This window comes from Benincasa hispida, chromosome 2 (genome assembly GCF_027475165.1).
Source record: "Benincasa hispida cultivar pf3 chromosome 2, pf3_genome.v1.1, whole genome shotgun sequence".
Taxonomy (NCBI): Eukaryota; Viridiplantae; Streptophyta; class Magnoliopsida; order Cucurbitales; family Cucurbitaceae; genus Benincasa; species Benincasa hispida.
The window spans coordinates 9,060,034-9,080,946 of NC_143479.1; the positions used below are offsets into that span (position 1 = coordinate 9,060,034).

At 39.6% G+C, this 20,913-nt stretch overlaps 2 protein-coding genes across 6 annotated transcripts in view; both read left to right on the plus strand.

Annotated features, from left to right (window-relative positions):
• LOC120071280 (ribosomal protein L29 family protein) overlaps nt 1-12,734 on the plus strand; it is a 36,834-nt gene extending 24,100 nt beyond the window's left edge. Inside the window, exons 2-5 of one of the 3 annotated variants that reach the window (XM_090311295.1) lie at nt 9,283-9,460; nt 10,448-10,643; nt 12,076-12,233; nt 12,424-12,734. In XM_090311295.1, coding sequence (XP_090167421.1) covers nt 10,478-10,643; nt 12,076-12,233; nt 12,424-12,531 — 432 coding nt within the window. In that variant the 5' untranslated portion in view covers nt 9,283-9,460; nt 10,448-10,477 and the 3' untranslated portion in view covers nt 12,532-12,734. Of the gene's footprint in view, nt 1-9,220; nt 9,461-10,447; nt 10,644-12,075; nt 12,234-12,423 lie in introns of those variants that run through there. The other 2 variants (XM_039023461.2, XM_039023462.2) reach the window with 2 other exon arrangements.
• Nucleotides 12,735-13,664: 930 nt separating this feature from the next.
• On the plus strand, nt 13,665-20,712 carry LOC120071278 (uncharacterized). 3 transcript variants are annotated; one of them, XM_039023457.2, is made up of 5 exons: nt 13,665-13,948; nt 14,104-14,305; nt 15,324-15,695; nt 15,775-20,185; nt 20,362-20,712. In XM_039023457.2, the coding sequence occupies exons 2-4, from the start codon at nt 14,174-14,176 to the stop codon at nt 20,152-20,154; spliced, it is 4,884 nt and encodes a 1,627-aa protein (XP_038879385.1). In that variant the 5' UTR covers nt 13,665-13,948; nt 14,104-14,173; the 3' UTR covers nt 20,155-20,185; nt 20,362-20,712. The 3 variants fall into 3 exon arrangements, with proteins under 3 accessions (XP_038879385.1, XP_038879384.1, XP_038879386.1); XM_039023456.2 differs by having other exon boundaries at nt 13,731-13,948; nt 14,052-14,305; XM_039023458.2 differs by having other exon boundaries at nt 13,731-13,948; nt 14,137-14,305.
• Nucleotides 20,713-20,913: the final 201 nt, after the last annotated feature.

Genomic DNA, 20,913 nt, shown 5'->3' on the forward strand with positions numbered 1-20,913 from the left:
ACTCAATATGAATATGCAAAGATCATAGGTAGTGTTATGTTTCTAATGAACTATACCAGACTTGATATTGCATACGATGTGAGTAGATTGAGTATAACATAATCCTGATAAAGATCATTGGGGTGTTATTCGTCGTTTTTTGAAATATCTTAAGAGTACAATAGACTATTGTTTGCATTTCAATAAATTCTCTACTGTGTTAAAAGGTTATATTGATGCAAATTGGGTAAGTGATAGTGGCGAGGTCAACTACTAGTAGATATGTATTCTTACTTGGCAAACGAGCCATATCGTGGAAGTTTGCAAAATTGATGTGCATAGCTAGGCCCACCATGGAAGCTGAATTTATTGCTCTAGAGTTAACAAGACAAGAGCTTGAGTGGCTGAAAAGTCTACTAGGAGATGTACCATTGTTGGGAGGAGGGTATCAGTACTAGTTTCAGTACATTGTGATTCACAAGCTCCCATGGGAATTGCTAAGAATAGTATATATGATGTAAAAGGAGGCATATCCATCTTGACATGGAGTTGTGAAATAGTTGTTAAAACGAGAAGTTATTTCCTTGGAATTTGTGAGATAGAGAAGAATTTAGCCAACCCTCTAACCAAGGACTAACAAGGAAAATAATTTTAGAATCCTCAGTGAACATGAGACTTAAACCATTATAGTGATTTATAGTCCTCCATCTGGGTGGTCTATTGTGATAAATTTGATGGTCCATAGTCCTTTTTCTGGAAGGTCTATTGCGATAGACTTGATGATCCATAGCCCTTTATTTGGATGGTCCTAGTACGAACTTGATGGATAAAACTAAAACCTTTAAATGATCCATAACCCTTTCTTTGGGTGGTCTTGATATGGATTTGAAGGATAATGATGAAATCTTCATAACTCAGTATCTAAGTGGTTTGTCTTTGACAAAATTGATGAAGCATTTAACATGATAATGAAGTGATGCCACCTTCTATGAAAGAGTTTAAGAGTCTTTTTTTATAGCTTTTGCGGTGATATGAGGTTTACTTGCATGGCCTTATTTAGCAAACTCTATATCGCGAAATCAAGGAAAAATACTTGGAGTAAAACGTGTTGTGGGGGTCTTAACCAATGTTATTGAAAGTTCAAGAGGTAACTCATTTTCTCTAATGAAGTTGTTGCCCTGTGTCACAATTGCACTTTCCGAGGCTTCACTTAGCGATTGTGCGGCACTTGTTCCCGCTCACGAACAAGTTAGCCAATTCGAATAGGGACAGCCGATGGCACACCAGGTGCCTCTCGCAACCTCCACCCCCATTTTAGAGAAAACTGTTTTAGAAAACGGAATTGGAGAAAAGGTTTTCGCAAACAGTTTGATTGTAAGAATAGAGAAGAAAAATATTGTAGTAGGCTAGAAAGCAATAAGCAACAACAATAGCTTTATAGCATACTACTCTGGGTATGGGGAAGTGATGGTTAGTTCTTTCCCCATATAGAACATTCTGAACAAAAACACATCTACTACCCTTGCATATGGAAACGGGCGAGCGGTCACTCACTAAGAAAAGTATATATAAACCTAACTACCTAGCAAAAGGAAATACATAGGATGAAAGCATAGTAAAAAGAGGTGGAGGCGGTCATGCGGACATGATAACACGCCCTGGACAAGCATGACTGTGACATTCTCCCCCACTCAATTGGTTGACGTCCCTGTCAACCATCTTTGCTCGAACTCAGCATATTGTTGAGCAGCTGCCTTTGAGGCCTTCCATCCTACATCTCTCCTCGGCATGGTTAGGATGATAGGGTTTCAATCTACTTACGTGGATGACAGGATGAATCTCCATCCACGATGGTAACTGCACCCGATAAGAGGTTTTCCCAACCCTTTTGATGACTTCTACCAGTCCTCTAAAGTTGCTCACGAGGCGATGTTCTTCTTGCCTCGGCTTCAAAATTGTCCCAGGCAAAAATTTAATTGTACCCAGTCTCCTGGTAGGAACTCTCGGTGTCTGGGCTTCCTTTTTCTCCTTCTCCTCCTCTTTAGAATCGGGGACGTGTAAACTATCCGGCTTAACAACATGACACTGCTCAAAGACACGTAGAATGTCTTGGGGAGCCTTTTCTTCCACGGTTTCGATTGACTCGTAGGTAAAGTCCTTCTCCAACTGGAGAGCCGAGATCATCCTTATCCCTTTCGACCGTCTGATCTCAGCATGCACAACGGTGGGCATAGACCCGGTGATCATTAGACACTTGGTGAGGGGTATCGGTATTACCTTGTGCTCAAGCAAGAACTCCATCCCCAACACCACATCAAAGTTATCCATCTTAAAGATCACGAAATTGGCAGGGCCACTTCAGTCCCCCAACTTCGACTGTCCTCTTTGTCATTCCTGTAATCGACAAGGCCTTAAAGTTCACTACTTTCATTTTATCTACGCCTCCTTCCCAATGGAGATTCAGCCGTCTGGCTTTTGTTTCGGACATAAAATTATGGATGGCCCCCGAATCGACCATGGTACTTTTGGCCGATCTATGGTTGACCCAAGCATCAATGTACATCAGTCCACCTCCGTGGGATCCCTTTTCTTCTCCTACATCCTTTCGGAGGGCAGCTAAATATCTCAGGGCCCCAACCCGTGGGGTTCTATCTTTCTCTACCTGTACATTCTCGTCTTCTACCTGAACAACTTTGCATTTTTAATCTAGAGCTAATGAGGTTTGGAAAGCATTAAAAGCGGCTCGTTCCGAACATTCGCTCGCCTTGTGCGAACCCTTGCATATATAACAGGATAAGGGCCGATAAAAATTCCTCTGATTCTGCCCCCGCCATGTATTTCTAGTCTCTGCTGATGAGGTCTACTATCCCTATTGTTGTCTCTATCTCCCCCCACTATTTCTTGAGGGACTCAAACTGTTGCTCTTTCTCCCTCTATTAGGGGATCTCGAGTGTTGCCTCATCTCTTGAGCTTCATCAATGAAGTCAAATAACCATTCGGCCGCTGCGTATGCGACTGGGAGATCCTGTATTCTCTGCCCATACAGCTTTGTTTTTGCCCACGGTTTCAGGCCTTTAATAAAACAGAAAACTTTGTCTTTTTCGGACATGTCTCTTATGTCCAACATCATCCAGTAAATTGTTTCACGTAGTCCCTAATAGTATCAGTATGTTTCAATTCCCATAGCTTGCATCTTGCCAAAATCTCAACATTTTTTAGGAAGAACTGAGAACGCAACTCTTGTTTCTTTCTCCCACGTGTCGATGACACACCGTCCCTCTTGAACATCCATGAAACGGGACCTCCACCATAACTTGGCATCCTCTACTAGGTGCATCGTCACTAGGGTGATCTTCGACTCTTCAGTCGCTGTGTTCGTAGCCTTGAAGTACTGTTCCAAGTCAAAGATAAAATTTTCTAGTGCCTTTGCGTCGCGAGCCCCACAAAAGGGCTTAAGCTCGGGTACTTTTACCATGTTGAATTGGGCCGTACACCCGACGGGGGCTTGATTTCCCACCCCTCTCATGGTGAGGTTAATTTTTGCACTAATGTCCGCAATCTCTGTCGGACGACATCGATAGTGGCTCAAAAGTCCTCGGATATTTCGATCACCATTTGAATGATCGCTCTCTGCGAGCTGTCTAGTTCTTTGACACACTTTTCTATCGAGGCAACAGAGCTCGACGAAGCATCCCCATGCTCAAGAGGCCTATCCATCGTAGTTTTTGCCTCTAGGGTCTCAACCCTTGTCAACAATTCCCTAACGGGCTTCCTGTCTAAGCGACTAATCACCACATCAATTTCATCAGCCTTGTCAGCGACTTCCTATAATTGAGTCTCTAGGAACCGAACCTGATCAGGAACTTCTATTAAATAGAGCATTTTTTTAGATCAACACTAGCACGCAGGGAAGAGAATAGGATCCATAAGCACTCTAATTGATTAATTTTGACATAAAAGAAACATGCTAAAAATAGAGTATAATGGGTTTCATGAACATACTTTGGCCGAACCATTGCAATCTCCATTTCTAGCTGTAAAATCCTTCGAATCCTTGTGTAGACCACCATAAGATCTTCTCTACTATCCTCTTGGTGCTCTATATTGAGTTGTGGGACTCAAAATAAGTTGGAATCAAAGGGAATATGGAGAAATCTCACTAAACCAACCCATTGAATAACACCTTCTTCATTCGAATTTTTAAGCAAAAATTCAGTCGGTTCATCCTTATTTTCTTCACTCCAATCTCTTCAATATATTGCAGACCATCATGCAAAGACATGTGTTGCATGGGATGCAACTCATGTTTGGAGTAAATCAAAGAAGAGGTGATGGGTTCCTTGTAAACTAGTTGAAGATGAACTTTGAAAAACCCATTTTTAAGTTTATGTAATTTTTCAATTTCCAAAAATCCATTTTGATTTTAAAATCATATTTTATTTCTAAAATCAAAATTTATTCATTTTACAAATTAATTTCATAAATTAATTTTCTAATAAAATTAATAAATAAATATTTAAACAATTTAAATAATTCTAATTAATTTAATATCCAATATTAAAATAATTTTTACACAAATTCATGTTCATATATTTAAATCTATGTAAATACACTTTCTCCAATTCTATTTGATTCTAATTTGAACATTTCAAATTAACACACTTTACTTTAGAGCTAATCCATTTCCGAGCTAGTAAGGGGACCTTATGAACCTACAGATCGTGGGCTCCAACGATCCGAGATTAATCGGCTAAACTCATTAGACTGATCTAACCCCCATTCATTAACTAATGGGTCACTCTACTAAAGCCCATAGTTGAACTCCCCTCTATGTCCACTCGATATAACCATGATTAGTAAGTTAACCATTCACAGGTTGTTCATAATAACGGCTAGGTCAAATATTTATTTTACCTCCGAAATTATCTCTTGTTCCTTAAGTTCCCATTGATCCCCTAATAAACAATTGTTTTGTGATCCAATCACAAAACCGAGTCCCTCTCGTACCAAATGAGAGGGCGGGATTTCTTGTTCAAGCCCCATAATCAGCACTTAAGGGAACAACCTCTCTACTATCCCTAAAGCGGGTATGAGTGAATTCCCTCTTGCACCCTATGTCCCCAGCTCTCTATCCAGTCTTACCTTGAAATGACAATCATATTGAGCCAATGCTGTTGAGCTAACCCTCACCTATGCAAATCTAAGGACAATTCCAGATAAACAGGAGTTCATAGTTAGCTCGGGATTAAGGTCAAGTTACCCAGGTCATCGCTTTGAAATAGTTAGTCTTAAACAATCAACAACGTTATAAAGTAAGAGTGATTCATTTCGTGGTCTGATCTTGTACAAACTCTTTTACACAAGGACACCCCCACTCCTCATGTCCAACATGAACAAATTAGGATCACTTCGTTTGTAACACTTTACAACTCCTTGTAACAACTACAGAGCAGACCGTATCCAATAGTGTTACCAGAATAAGTCACCGAATCTTATCCATGTACTATAGATCATTTTGACTATTTACTCGTTCTTGATTCATCTTTATGTCTCCACATAAAGTTCAAGTACTCATCCAATAGTCAAGGGACTTTTAGATTTATTGGATTTCTATTCAATCAATAGATCTATTCAATAACACCTTTATTGAATTATCAGAATAAGCTCTATTGTTTACATACCACGAGTTTTAGGACATAAAACCCAACCCATTTGCTCTTCAATCTCGACCAATCGGTCAACATGGGACTTACCCGACTGCTTCTAGCAGACATGATCACAGCTTCTCAACTCTAAGAGCCGACTTGGCTCTACTACCAAATGTCACAATCGCACTTTTCGAAGCTTCACTTAGTGATTGTGCGACACTTGTTCTCGCTCACAAACAAGTCAGCCAATTCGAGTACGGACAGTTGATGGCACACCGAGTGCCTCTCGCAACCTCTACCCCCATTTTAGAGAAAACAGGTTTGGAGAAAAGGCTATTGCAAACAGTTTGATTGTAAGAATATAGAAGAGAAATAATGTAGTAGGCTAGAAAGCAATAAGAAACAACAACAGCTTTATAACATACTACTCTGGGTATGGGAAAATGATGGTTAGTCTTATCCCCATATAGTGCATTCTAAACAAAAACACATCTGTTACCTTTGCATATGGAAATGGGCGAGCGGTCACTCACTAAGAAAGTACATATAAACCTAACTACCTAGCAAAAGGAAATACATAAGGATGAAAGCATAGTAAAAGAGGTGGAGGCGGTCATGCGACCATGAGCAACATGCCCTGGACAAGCATGACCGTGACACCCTGCTTTACTATTCATCAATTTAAATCGTTAGATATTGGTATTTAAGTTTGAACCCCTAGCTCATAATAATTTCTTCAAATAATTTGTTTTATTTTAATTTTGCTATAACAGTCATTTGTGAGGGATTATTGGAAATGACTCTTGGGCTTAGGCCCATAGCAAAAGTTAAAAAAATCCCATATTAGAGAATTAAGTAATGCCTTAAAGGTATAAATACTAAGGCATATTAGAGGAAACTCTAAAGTGTGGTGGTGGTGGAAGTATAACCGTTTTACCACACGTGCGCGTCACTATCACCGTCCGATCAAACGAGCGGGTTCGGTTAATCGCACTTGCGCAGAAAAGAAATAACTTTTTTCCCCAATATCTCATTTTTGTCCTCTACTAATCTTTCTTCACCTGTTCTGTTCTGAGCATTATTTTCCTTTGATTCTAATCCATCTTTCAGGTGCACGCCTGAATTTTGACATCGAGGTCGCACCGTAATTGCTTTCAGGGCAGTGGTTCCTCCACAATGCAACAACTCTTCGATGTCTGTTTTTACAATTGTTATTTGAAATGCATGACATTTTTACAAATAAAAAGTGTGAGTTTTGCTTCTTAATATTTCAAAAATGGAGGTCGTCCCTTGCTGTGAATGGATGAAGGGGAGAGAGAAAGAAGGGAGAAAGAGGAGGAAATAGAGAAGGAAAAACAAAAAAGGAATGAGAAAATCCAAATAATCTAAAAACTTAATATAAAATTAATAAAAATTGCCAACTCAATATGCCACGTTATTTTTCCATTAGTCAACTGACGGTAAAAGGAACTCAGGGACCATTTAGAAGTATTTTTCAAATCTTAGGACTAAAGTGTCTCTTTTGAAATCTAAGGGACCAAATAATACTAATCTCAAATCTCAATGACCAAAAGTGCATTTTGTCCAAAAGATTGTTTTTCTAAAAAAAAGTCAAATTTAATCCATAGACTTGTCAAGTTACAACAATTTTGATCTTTCCAAACATCACAAAAAAAAAAAAAAAAAAACTTTTATCTGATGTGCTCAATGAATTATAAACACATACATAGGTTAGAAATTGATAAAAATATAGAGAAAAATGACACTGGAGCACTTTATTATTCTTGAAATTTATGAGTTTTGAGATAATTATTCAATTAATAATTTGTATACAAATTTTATTTCCTTAAAAATTATTAAGGGGGTGTTTGGCTCACCAACACGAGTTGAGTTAAGTTGGTATAATATACCAACTCATTATTTGGTCTACCAACTTTAAATGTTGGTGGAGTTCAGTTGGTATATTTTACCAACTCACCCCAACTCTCCAGAACTCACCTCAACTCTCCTTTCTTCCCATGTTTTCAATGGTCGACCACTGTCACATTCCGAGAACTAAATCCGGACTCCGACAACCACCTTCGATGAAAATTCCGACGACCAATTCTGGGCTCCGATAGCCACCTTCGATGATAATTCCAACGATGAAATTCGGACTCCAATAACCACCTCCGATGACAACTTTGACGGCCAACTTCGAGCTTCGACAACCTTCGCACGATCAACTCTGACAACTAATTATGGCCTTCGACAACCACCTTTGGTGACCGAACTCTGACGACCACCTTCACACTACCAACTTCAATGACCAATTGGCTCCAACAAAAAACTCCGATGACCAACTTCGACAACCACCTCTGACTACAAACTTCGATGATCACCTTTGAACGAGCAACTCCGATGACCAACTCGAGGCTTTAACAACCACCTTAGACGACAAACTCTGACAATCAACTCTAATACCACCTTCATGCGACTAACTTTAGGCTCCGACAATCACCTTCAGCTACAATCTCCAGCAAAAATCATCTTCGACGACCACTTTTGCTGGACCAACTCCAAGATTCGAAAACCACCTCCAATGACAAACTTTGACAACCAACTCCAATGCACCTTCATGTGACCAATTTCAGGCTCCAACAACCACCTTCGACTACAAATTCTAGGAAAAATCATCTTCGATAATCAACTTCGACAATCACTTCTGACTATTATAAGACTGATGACTATTACAATATGTTGTAGGATCGTTGATTATGTAAAAAATATTAATTTGTCTACATTAAATGAAATATTTATATGTAATGAATTCACATATCATATGAGTGTTAAGAATATTTAGACGAAAAAAATATATATAGTTGAAAAGTATGTAACATATAACAAAAAAACCATAAAATAATCTTTTTTCCTGGAACATTTTCTCGTACGAATTAGTGAAAAAAGAGATTTGATATTTGACGATCCTCCAAATTTAGATGAAATGAAAGTGAAACTTTTGAAGAAATGTGGTGACATTCCATTGGTTCTTACGATGATGGGGAGATTTAATTAAAAAAATTCATGACATAGGAAAAAGAAAGAAAAAAAGAAATTGATAATGAAATTCATAGAGAAAAATTAGCTAGAATCAAAAGTTTTGATTTCGCTTTAGTTCATCATTTTATTTAACCATACTTCTACAAGAAATGTAATGGGTTAATTTTTATTCATTACCCAAAAACAAAGAAAGAAAGAAAAGTTTTAAAAATTAAAAGAAATAAATTGTATATTTTATTCAAATAAATATGTATAGAATTATTGAATAAAAAAGTTTCAAAACAAAAATAGTAATTATAAAAACATATTACTTAGAGTTCAAAAAAATGCATTACATACTCAAATATATGAACTCAACTATGCATTCCAGATACAGAGATATACGAACTACATATATATGAACTCCAAACATCATATTTCAACTCACCGCCTTAAACCGTCCCGTCCCTGAGTTTATGAAGAGACAAAATATTGAAGGAATTAAAAATTGTAACACTAATTTAAGTTTAAGGTTCTACTCAAATATAAAAGAAAAGTTTGTGTGTTCAACTTTCAATTTTATGACAAAGAAAAATTAGGTAAAATCGAATTTTTTTCCCTAATAAAAAAACTGCAGGCGTGTTACCCTCTGGTCTCAGTCCCTCACACCACTTCGCAGATTTCGGTCGCCACTGCTTCCTCGTGGCCGCTCGCTCGCCGGAGCCAAGTCTTGTTCGAGCTTCGTAGTTGGCAGCCTGCGCCTTCTGGTTTCAGTCCGTCGCTCTGTAGTACGACCAAGACCTTCAAAATTAGAGGTGAGTGCCCTTGGTTGTGTTGTTTTCGTGTTGATTTTCGTGTTGTTGTCACTGATGGTTAAGCCTTTGATGCTCTTTGGTTGACGATTAACCCCCTCTCCAGTTTCTGATTAGTGATTACGGACTTATATGCCCTTTACGGCTGGGATTAGATACAAATTTTCTGTTAGGTTTCATCGTTGCATAACCTAAACTCTAGGACCTTTATATCGTTATTTCCTTTGAAATGGAACGATCTGAATTTGTATCCTTCTTTTTCTTGCTCCACTTCACTCATCGTTTTTGGTGATTTTTTAGTAGAAAAAATGAAGGTCGAACAATTGGTAAATAATTTTCTCGGAAAGAGCAGGAGAGGATCATTGGAACGCGTGAGAGAACTGGTCCAGTATGATATGTTGGTTTGTGGTTATTAGTTCTGTCCCTCTCTCTGTATCAATCTGAGATGTGGGTTATGATAATGGATTGCATTGCATGCATCTCTTGTTACTTGTTAAACGAGGGGCGGCGTAAAAGAACTAGTGTTGAGTTTCTTGTTCTGGTCACTCTATTTCAAACATAGAATCAAATGATTTCAAGGATTTTATAGAAAATCTAACTGAACAAAACTAAGTCTATGTGTGATGACCATGCTATAATCACTTCTTTCACGCATTGGTTTCTATATTTTGTTTTCTAGATTTTAGGAGTGTTTTACAAAATCCAAACCAACATTTGAAAACTAAAAAGAGGTAGTTCTTAAAAACCTGTTTTTGTTTTTGGAATTTACTAAGAATTCAAATATTTACATTGGAAAGATGAAATCCACAACTAAGAAATTTTGAGACTCAAAAACCAAGAAGTAAAACCCTAATGGTTATCAAATATGACCTAAACTTATGCACACCCTATGCTTTAGCATTCTAGGATAATATATTCAAGGTTGGCATTTTGTTTTCAGATTATTTACTTTTGTTGTTTCTGAAATGTATTTAATCTCACTGTTTTTAGTCTTTCAATTCAAGCAGCATTGGTGCAGCCATGTTTTTGACACGGGTGTTTGGGAGAACATTTCTAGCTGCTGCTAGATCAGAAACTTCTTCTGCCACAGGTGCTGCTGCTGCTACAGCTAGGATGGGCTATAACCCGCTTGAGGAGTTTTTTGAGGCAGATAGAAGTCCAGATGATGACAAACCTGTTGTATATGGTATACTCTTATATTGCTGTCGAACATTGGTCTTCTATAACAGCATATAAATTCATATCTTGGCTCATTCATTTTGAAGAATTTCAAGATACTGTTCTACGGGGATACAAATTTATACCCCGGTCCTGGTGTCTGGTCCAATGTGGTGAAATTTGAAACATGAAGCCATGGAGGGTTCACTAACTCATGGAAATGAATACAAATTGATCGGATATGGCCACTGCATTAAAAGAAAATACCATCCGTGTCATGCATGGAATCTGAATGCATCTTTTGAGACAACAAAGAGTGGAAGTGGTTATAGAGTACTTAAATTGGTCATTGAGAATGTGGATTCCGCTTCATTGATGAAATATGACATAATAGGTGAAATGAGTAAATTACAAGTCCATTTGCTGGACTGATTAGGCCTTCAAAGTTTTAACACTTTGGAGACACCAAAGTACTCCAAAAGTATATAGATTTAGTTTCGTTATAGTTTCAATAGTATAGGTTCTTCCTTCTTTGTTTTCTTCGATAACGTGGCTGTATCAAAATACCTGATCGGTTCCAAAATGAAGATAGGAACAAGGACATTAAATAGGTGTAGGCAGCCATAACTATGTCTGGTCTTTCTGCATAACTTCTATACCTGTCAGTGTTTTCTTATTGCTGAAACTGTGGTATGTGTGCCATGTGATCAGCCCTTGAAAGGTTTATATGCGCTTGTGGACTTTTTATAAATTGTTCTATGTATGGCTGCACATGTGATACAAATGTTATGTTAATGTTTTAGCATGGTGTTTATTCGAGTGATTAATCTCTTTGAATGAATTTGGCTCGCTTTTTGTCAAGAGGCTATTTTGTTTAAGGATTTTAGATGCATATTTTTCTCATGCCAATACACACGTGATCTTTGTACAAAGTTGCTACTTCTGAGGAATAAAGAAGTCTCTTGAAACAACCAAAATTTAAGTATGATCTATGATGCAGTAGAAAATTTTATGAGATTTGAAGATTCTCTCTTGGTGGCCACCTATACCATATGGGATAGTGTGGGATAGGAATATCCTTTAAGTTGTTTGACTCTAACTTTAGGCTTAGATAATTGTGAGACCGAAAGACTCATGGATGACCAAAGAATCTTCATAGTTTGGTTCATATGAGATGATGTTAGTATCTTATGAATTCTGCTCATGGACATACAGATTGTTCTGGATGCTGGCAAATACAAAAGGTGCTTGTTTAGTTTGTGTTGTGACGATTCAAATTTATAGTATAAATAAACAGCGATGGACCAGAGGACAAAAACTCATATTTCTTGTAGAATGGAAGGGAGAAAAAGCCCATTCATTAGAAGTTAAAAAAAGTCCCGTAGAATCTTATGGATGAAATTTTGGGCTTTGTTCAAAAGACATTATTGAGATTCTCATTACAATTTATATGCTGTTAGGTCGAAGTTGGAAGGCTTCAGAACTACGGCTCAAGTCTTGGGACGATCTTAACAAGCTATGGTATGTCCTGTTGAAGGAGAAAAATATGTTGATGACACAGCGCCAGATGCTTAATGCTCAAAATCTAAGATTTCCTAATCCAGAACGCATTCCCAAGGTAAAAGTTGATAGAGATTTCATATTATTTTCAAATTGTCAATATAAGTTCGATCTGCTTTCTTTGTTTTGTTGCATCTGTTTCCTTCTCCTGCTTCAGTTTTGTAATCTTAGGCTTGATAATGGCTCTCCTGTCACTACTTTTCTATTCTAATATTGATGGTGGTTGTTGATGCTTGTAAATAATTTAGGTGAGGAAATCAATGTGTCGAATCAAACAAGTACTTACCGAGAGAGCCATCGATGAACCAGATCCTCGGAGATCCGCAGAGATGAAGAGGATGATAAACGCTCTGTGATAAGTGAAAAGTGTTTCAAAGTCAGTCTAGTATGCCGTGGATCTTATCATATCAGAGACAAAAGGGAGGAAGAGTTAGTGAGATAATCATTCTGTAATCGAGGATCTTGTTAGAAGCCTAGAAACTGTTTGATGATTTGTAATCTTGTTTTTATCTATACACTAATTAAAGTTTTGAAGATGTTTTTTTTTATTTGTGCCGAAGATCAACATTGGCCAAGTTTATTCTAGAAGATTTGGAATACACAGCATAGATCTAGTGTGTGTGTGTGTGTGGAGGGAGTTGAAAATGAAAGAGTTGACAACAAAAAAAGAAAAAGAAAAAGAAAAGAGGAAAATGTGGATGCTTTGATGTGCTGTTTGGAAAATGAAAGTATTGTCATGAATGTTAGGAGGACCATAAACACAAAGGTAGAATGTGTGTTGATGCTTTGGCTTTGATGATCCTGTGTGGTTGCTCATTCCAATTCTATTCCCTACACAAGGGGGGCAAAGCCACATGATTGGATTAGACAATGTTGCTTTTTTGATTAGCTTCTTAATCAAGATTGTTTATTCATGAGAAGGAAAGACAGAGGGCCCCTCACATCCTCCTCTCTCCCCACTTTGGAAGTGTAGTTTCTTTCTTCTACTGGTTCATGACTTGTGTATATATCAAGATCCGCCATGTGGCACAATCTCATTGGAGAGATGTAAACAGTAAGGGGGAAAAAATGATTAATATTGTGTCACCTTTAAAAATAGTAATGTGGGTTGGAATTGGAACAGCTCAAGACAACCTTAACCTCTTTCTCATAGGCAAAAAATATTACATGATGGATTTTGCTGACAGACAGAGGGCCAAGCGTCACCGGCTGGGTAATCCAATCATCCCCGGAGGAGAAAATGCCCGAAACGGAAAGGAGGAAAGTGGGACCCATATATGACGAAATCAGCCCTTGGATTGAAATGTCAGACTCAGAGCCACCAAAAAAAAAAAAAAAAACCCAGTCGAGTAATTAAAATGAAAAGTCAAAATTGAAAAATAAAAAATAAAAAACAGCATTTTGGGGCACGTTCTACAAAATCACTTGGGGCAATTGCATCACCGCCATGTTTATTTATCATTTACTCAGCCCGAACTGCCCGATCTGCCCGGGGACTGCCCGGACCTGCCCGGACTCGGCTCTCTACCAAGTACGAAGTACACATTTCCTTTCTGCCGTCTGGCTTTCTCTTTCTCTTTCTCTTTCTCTTCTCCCACAAACTCCCAACCTTCTCTTCTTCTGTTTGCGCATTCGATTTTTCTCACTCTAGATTCTCGCACTCTTCTCTCTCTTCTTTTCTAGGTTTGAAAGGCGGCTCGAAATCTATAATCATCTCTTTGCGTGTGGTTGGATCTGGACTTTAATTCGATCACTCTCCGTCTTATAGATAAGGTAAACCCTAGAATTCGTGGTACGCCGGTGGGGATTTTTCCCGATTATCCCTTCTTATCTATATCGGGATATGATATCACGCCAGTGTTTTCTATTGATCTAGGGTTTCTTGGTAAGCCGATAGCTTTGAATTGGCTTTTCCTCTGTCGAATTAGGGTTAGGATTGATGGTACTCGTTCGGCGTGAAGGTGGGATCGAGGCTGGACTTGGGGAAAATGCTAGGCTATGCATGGGCGTCGAGGTGAGGACTGGAAACGGATTCGGCACATGTGGACAGTCCCCACACGTGGTACTCAGATCGTAGAAGCAGATGGTTCTTCGTCATCGTCTTCGTCTGCACCTAATTCGTTTTGCAAGGTAACCTTTTCTCCGTTCTTCTTTATCCTGATTGTTCTTTTTTACATATTTCTCTTCCTGCTTCAGCTTCCTTTCTGGTTGTTTTAGCTCGTCCTCGCAACGAAAAAAACATTCCCTGTTGTACTTGTAGGCGAAATGGAAAGGATGAAGAAATTATTCGTTGCCTCAATGTTGGAGGGGGGAATTGTTTTTAGTTCTTATGTTGTTCATTCTTTCTCTATGGAGAAGGAATTTAGTGAATTGTCTCTGAAGCATTGGATGAGGTCTGGCGAATTGTTTCCATTGTAGGAATTTGGATTTTCTTTATTCTTTTGATGAGGACCTTGGCATTGGCTGAGTGGTCTGTAGGCTTTCGAAAAGGTCTCATATTCAGTACAAAAACTATATGGCTATTTTCTGCTTGGCATTACCGAATGCTATTGTAGATTCTTTGTTAGGAGATGGGGCGTTATCTCGTTGAGACCAGCAAATTAATGAGCTTTTGTATTTTCCCCATTCCCGACGATGGATATTTTTCTTTTGAGTCATCTGTTTCAGGTTTGTTACCTAGTCCCAAGGTGTGTTTGCCTCACCAGGGCAGGATGTTTACCAGACTTGCTTCAGGTCTTTGAGGTTTTCTTAACCACCTTGCTATTTTAAAAATGGACTTGTATATGGGGATTGAGTAACACATCTTATTGACTTATTTGAATTTAGACATTCAATGTGTCTCAACTAAACATTTCTATGAAAATATTGTTTAGACATATGCATTTGATGATATAAGTGAATCTACATTTGCCCCCCCTTTTTTTTTTTGTTTTTTTCCTCCTTCCCTGTTTCTTCTCATGGAGAAACATTTTATTTTTAAAAGGTGCAAGAGTTTTTCCCCTCGGTTTTTTCTTGGAGCTGTGAAGGAGTACATCATGTAGCTTCTTGTAGTCTTGCTTATATGTGTTGGTTCCTCATTAATTTTCTAATTTCCATTAACAGGCCCTTATCTTTTGACGACTAACTATTTTTTATTCTCTTTGAACAGGGTGGACGTAGGATTAGTGTTGGTGATTGTGCACTTTTCAAACCCCCACAAGATTCCCCACCTTTTATTGGCATAATCCGGTGGTTGACGACTGGTAAGGAGAATAAGTTGAAGCTAGGTGTGAATTGGCTTTATCGATCTTCTGAACTAAAGCTCGGCAAAGGCATCCTTTTGGAAGCTGCGCCGAACGAGGTCTTCTATTCCTTTCATAAGGATGAAATTCCTGCTGCATCTTTACTCCATCCGTGTAAAGTTGCATTCCTTCCAAAGGACGCTGAACTTCCATCTGGGATTTCGTCATTTGTGTGTCGAAGAGTGTATGACATAACTAATAAGTGTTTATGGTGGCTAGCTGATCAGGATTATATTAATGTAAGTTCTTGATGCTTTATTCATTTCTGTCTCCTAAATAGTATGATCTTTGGTTAGTCTTATTATTATTGTTTGTCAGGAACGTCAGGAAGAAGTAGACCAATTGTTATATAAGACAAGATTAGAAATGCATGCTTCAGTGCAACCCGGCGGTCGATCACCTAAGCCTACAAGTGGTCCAACATCAACGTCTCAGTTAAAAGCTAATTCAGATAGTGTTCAAACGACTGCCTTTCCTTCTCATACAAAAGGCAAGAAAAGAGAAAGGAGTGACCAAGGATTGGAATCTGTCAAACGAGAACGCATCATCAAAGCTGATGAAGGTGATTCTGCTAACTGCAGATTGGAAAGTATTTTAAAGTTAGAGATTGCAAAAGTTGCTGAAAAAGGAGGCCTAATTGATTCCGAAGCTGTCGAGAAATTGGTGCAGCTTATGCTGACAGATAGAAATGACAAAAAAATTGATTTGGCTGGCAGATCAGCACTTGCAGGTGTGATAGCTGCCACAGATAAGGTTGAGTGCCTTGGTCAGTTTGTGCATCTTAAGGGTTTACCTGTACTTGATGAATGGCTCCAAGAGGTTCACAAGGGAAAAATTGGCAGTGGTGGTAGCCCCAAGGATAGCGATAAAGCAGTTGAGGAATTTCTCCTGGTTTTGCTTCGTGCCCTCGATAAACTACCTGTTAATCTTCCTGCTTTACAAATGTGCAACATTGGAAAGTCTGTGAATCATTTACGCTCACATAAGAATTTGGAGATTCAGAAGAAAGCAAGGAGCTTAGTGGACACATGGAAAAAGCGTGTTGAAGCTGAAATGAACATTAATGATGCGAAATCTGGTTCAAACCAAGCTGTTGCATGGAGTGCAAGAACTCGTCCATCTGAAGTTTCTCATGGAGGGAGGAATCAAGATGCATCCTCTGAAGTTGCGATGAAGAGCTCGGTTTCTCAGCTTTCTACATCAAAATCTGCTTCAGTTAAGCTTGCCCAGGATGATAGTGTTACAAGATCTGCATCTGCCTCTCCTGGTTCTATGAAACCAGTTTTATCACCTGCATCGGCAAGTATTAACTCAAAAGATGGTTCTTCCAGAAATCCGGGTGTTTGTGGCACAACTGATCTTGCTCAAACTATTGCCAGGGATGAAAAGAGTAGCAGTTCCAGTCAGTCCCACAATAATAGTCAATCTTGTTCTAGTGAACATGGTAAAAGTGGTGGTTTAGGGAAGGAGGATGCAAGAAGCTCTACCGCTGGTTCAATGAGTGTGAATAAGATATCAGGTGGTGGATCTCGCCAGCGCAAGTCAGTTAATGGATATCCTGGTCCTGTTCTCTCGGGGGGTCAACGGGATGTAGGGTCGGGGAAAAGTTCTTTGCACAGAAACACAGTTTTGGAGAGATCATCACAATCTGGAATGACCTTTGAAAAGGCATCCGATGGCCCTATTGGTGAGGGAAACAGTCCTAAATTGATAGTGAAGATCACCAATCGTGGCCGGAGTCCTGCACAGAGCGCTAGTGGAGGATCTTTTGAAGATCCTTCGACAATAAATAGCAGGGCTTCTTCTCCTCCACTTTCGGAGAAACATGATCAACTTGATCACAGTAAGAGTGATACATGTCAACCTAATATTACTGGAGATGTGAATGCAGAGTCCTGGCAGAACAGTGATGTAAAGGATACGATGGTCGGTGCTGATGATGGTGATGGATCTCCTGCTGCTGTAAATGGTGAAGAGCGCTGTCGGGCTGCAGAAGATGTAGCAGTTTCGAAGGCTACTCTGTCATCATTAATGAATGATCATAAGAATGGAAAGTTACACGAGGCTTCTTTCAGCTCCATAAATGCTTTAATTGATAGCTGTATTAAATGCTCTGAAGCTAGTATGCCTACCTCGCTTACGGATAATGTTGGAATGAATTTACTCGCTAGTGTAGCAGCTGTCGAGATGTCGAAGTCTGATTATGTTTTGCCTTCCGATACTCAAGGAAATATGTCTGCGCTGGACCGCTCTTCTAGAGGCAGTGATTGTAAAATCAAAGCATCTTGTCCTGAAGAGGATGCTAGAGATAACATGCCGTCAAATGATGCTATGGATGTTACTGAGCAGGGTGTGATCACCAGTTCCTTTGGAGGAAAAAATGTGGATGGAAGGGCTGCTTCACAATCTGAAGAGAAACCGGTTGGAGATCTGAATGGTCATTCAAAATCTTCTGGTGTAAACTTGCCACAAACTGCTGTGCCATTGGCAGATGGGTGTATGAAAATGAACGAGGCTGGAGGCCCTGCCTCCCCTGCTAGAGTGCCAGAGAAGGGCTATGAGATCAAGGGGGCTAAACCAGTCAAGGAAAGAAAGACGGCTGATGTAACAGATGGAGATAGCAGCCCAGAATCGAAACCAAAACCAAGCAGTTCTTTTCCTGATGGTGGCATGGTTGGTGATGGTAGTTCGAATCGGGAAGTTGAAATGGATGTTCTTGACGAACCTTTGCATCGCCGGCAAGAAGTTGATGGCAAGACGAATAATAGACTGAATGGTATTAGTACAGCAGATCAAAGGTTATCTTCCAAGTTGAACAGTGATTCTGCGAAATTAAGGAACGATGGATTACTTCAGGCTTCAGGCTCTTCAAGTGATCTGGTTTCTGTAAATGCAAGTGGGATGAAGGGCGAGAAGGTTGATGAAACTGCAGCTGATGTCAAGCTTGAAAAACATCAAAGTGATTTAGATCCTATGCCTTCCGAGTCCCGAGGTTTAGGTGGCATGTGTTCAGCTATCAACCATGAGGATGAGCATGTGGAGGAGAATTTGGAATCTAAAGAAAATACAGAGAGAAGTGGAGGACAAGCACATCATGGGCATTCTATTGTTTCTCCTGTTCAAGAAACTGAGCAGCCTAAGCCATCCAAGAGATCCAAATTAGCTGGTGTTGAAGCAGAAGAGGCAGAGGAGTCTACATCCACTGCTGCAGATGCTGCTTCCATGTCTACTGTGGGGGTGTCAGATATGGATGCTAAGTTGGAATTTGATTTGAACGAAGGCTTTAATGTAGATGATGGAAAATGCAGTGAGCCAAGCAGCTTTACACCGTCTGGTTGTTTGACAACTGTTCAGTTAATTAGTCCATTGCCCCTTCCTGTTTCTAATGTGGCAAACAACATTCCTGCTTCAATTACAGTTGCAGCTGCGGCAAAAGGACCTTTCGTACCACCTGATGATCTATTGAGGAGTAAAGGGGAACTGGGTTGGAAAGGATCAGCAGCCACAAGTGCTTTTCGACCGGCTGAACCTAGAAAAGTTCTAGAAATGCCCCTAGGACTTGCAACCACTCCACTTGCTGATGTTGCAGGCAGTAAAATTTCTAGACCCCCATTGGATATTGACTTGAATGTTCCCGATGAAAGGATTCTTGAGGATATGAATTCTCAGATGTCTACGCAGGAGGTGGCTTCTAAGCCTGACCTGGCTAATAATCGTGATCTGGCACATGGTATAGGTCCTACACATGGACGTTGCTCTGGAGGGCTAGATCTTGACTTGAACCGAGTTGATGATGCTCCTGATCCAAGCAACTTCTCCTTGAACAGTTGTCGTAGAATAGATGCTCCTCTTAGTGTTAAATCATCTACTGTTCCTCTCAATGACAAGGTGAATTTTCGTAGGGACTTTGATTTAAATGGACCTATTGTTGATGAGGCCACTACTGAACCAACAATATTTCCTCAGCATGCCAGAAGCAGTATGCCATCCCAGCCATCTGTTTCTGGCCTTTGGATGAACAATGCAGAAATGGGAAATTTTCCGTCATGGTTTCCTCCAGGGAATGCCTATTCAGCTGTTGCAATTCCCTCAATTTTGCCTGATAGAGCAGAACAGTCTTTTCCAGTTGTCGCAACAAATGGACCACCCAGGATTTTGGGACCCACAAGTGGTAGCAGTCCATATAGCCCTGATGTCTTTAGAGGGCCAGTACTATCATCTTCTCCGGCAGTCCCTTTTCCTTCTGCAACTTTTCAATATCCTGTCCTGTCTTTTGGAAACAGCTTTTCTCTACCTTCGGCCACGTTTTCAGGTAACGCAACAGCATACGTTGATTCATCATCTGGTAGCAGGCTTTGCTTCCCAGCAGTCCCTTCACAGTTCTTAGGTCCTCCTGGTACAGTTTCAACCCCTTATCCAAGACCTTATGTTGTCAGTCACTCAGATGGCGGCAACAATACTAGCTCTGATAGTAGTCGAAAGTGGGGAAGACAAGGTTTAGATCTAAATGCTGGTCCTGTAGTTCCAGACATTGAAGGAAGAGAGGAATCATCAACCTTGGTACCAAGGCAACTATCTGTTGCCGGTTCGCAGGCCACTACCGAAGAGCATGTGAGGGTTTACCAGCCAGCAATTGGCATAATGAAGAGAAAGGAGCCAGAGGGAGGATGGGATGGGTACAAACAGTCATCATGGTAGTAGGAAGATCCCCGTTGAATCCTGATAGCTGGTGAGTTCTTGTTTATATCTATATAACTTATGACTGTAGGCTTCAACCTCCACCCTGTCTGAAAGACGTAGGGTGGGGTGGTGGGTATTTCCTGTTTTTAACATGAAAATATATAATATCTGTATTTCAGGAATTTCTTTTCTAATGTTAAAAATGTTAATTACATGTTTTTTCAGTGGTTAGAGGGATTTGGATTGAGCTGACTTCCACTGGTTGTCATCTAACTTTGTGTGCTTTTCGGAGGAGGTGGTGAGTAGTATCTCATGTTCTTCATGGTCTCCAACCCCACACCTTTTTCTCTGTATCAGTTGTAACTTCTTTTTTAAAGAAAAGAAAAAAAGAATGTCTGGGGCCTTTCAAGCTTCTTCTTGTCACTTGAATTTGTTCTGGGTGGCTGCAGATAATTTCTTCTTTGTAGATATTTAACTGTTGGGAAAAGCATGCACTATCTGTTGCCCAGACACTTGATAATTGGTGCCGATACAGGTGTTCAGTGCATCAATTTAAATATACTGTTGAACTCAAAACCCCCCTTTCCATCCTTTTTGCAGCTATTTCACCAATTATGAACCGGTGAGAATTGCTTTTGAGCATATTGATAATTTCATTTTTTCCCCTTCAGGATGAAAAGCAGAGGGTGCAATCTGAATTCTGACGCATGCATCTCATTTCAATTCTTTTCATTTGCCCCTACCCCTTTCCCATCCCCTCTCTCGTTTCTACATTCT

Excerpts from the sequence above, each read along its gene's own strand:
- LOC120071278 (XM_039023457.2), top strand. The coding sequence starts at position 14,174 with ATGCATGGGCGTCGAGGTGAGGACTGGAAACGGATTCGGCACATGTGG. Across the intron at positions 14,306-15,323 it reads CACCTAATTCGTTTTGCAAG|GGTGGACGTAGGATTAGTGT; the intron begins GTAACCTTTTCT and ends CTCTTTGAACAG. Across the intron at positions 15,696-15,774 it reads CTGATCAGGATTATATTAAT|GAACGTCAGGAAGAAGTAGA; the intron begins GTAAGTTCTTGA and ends ATTGTTTGTCAG.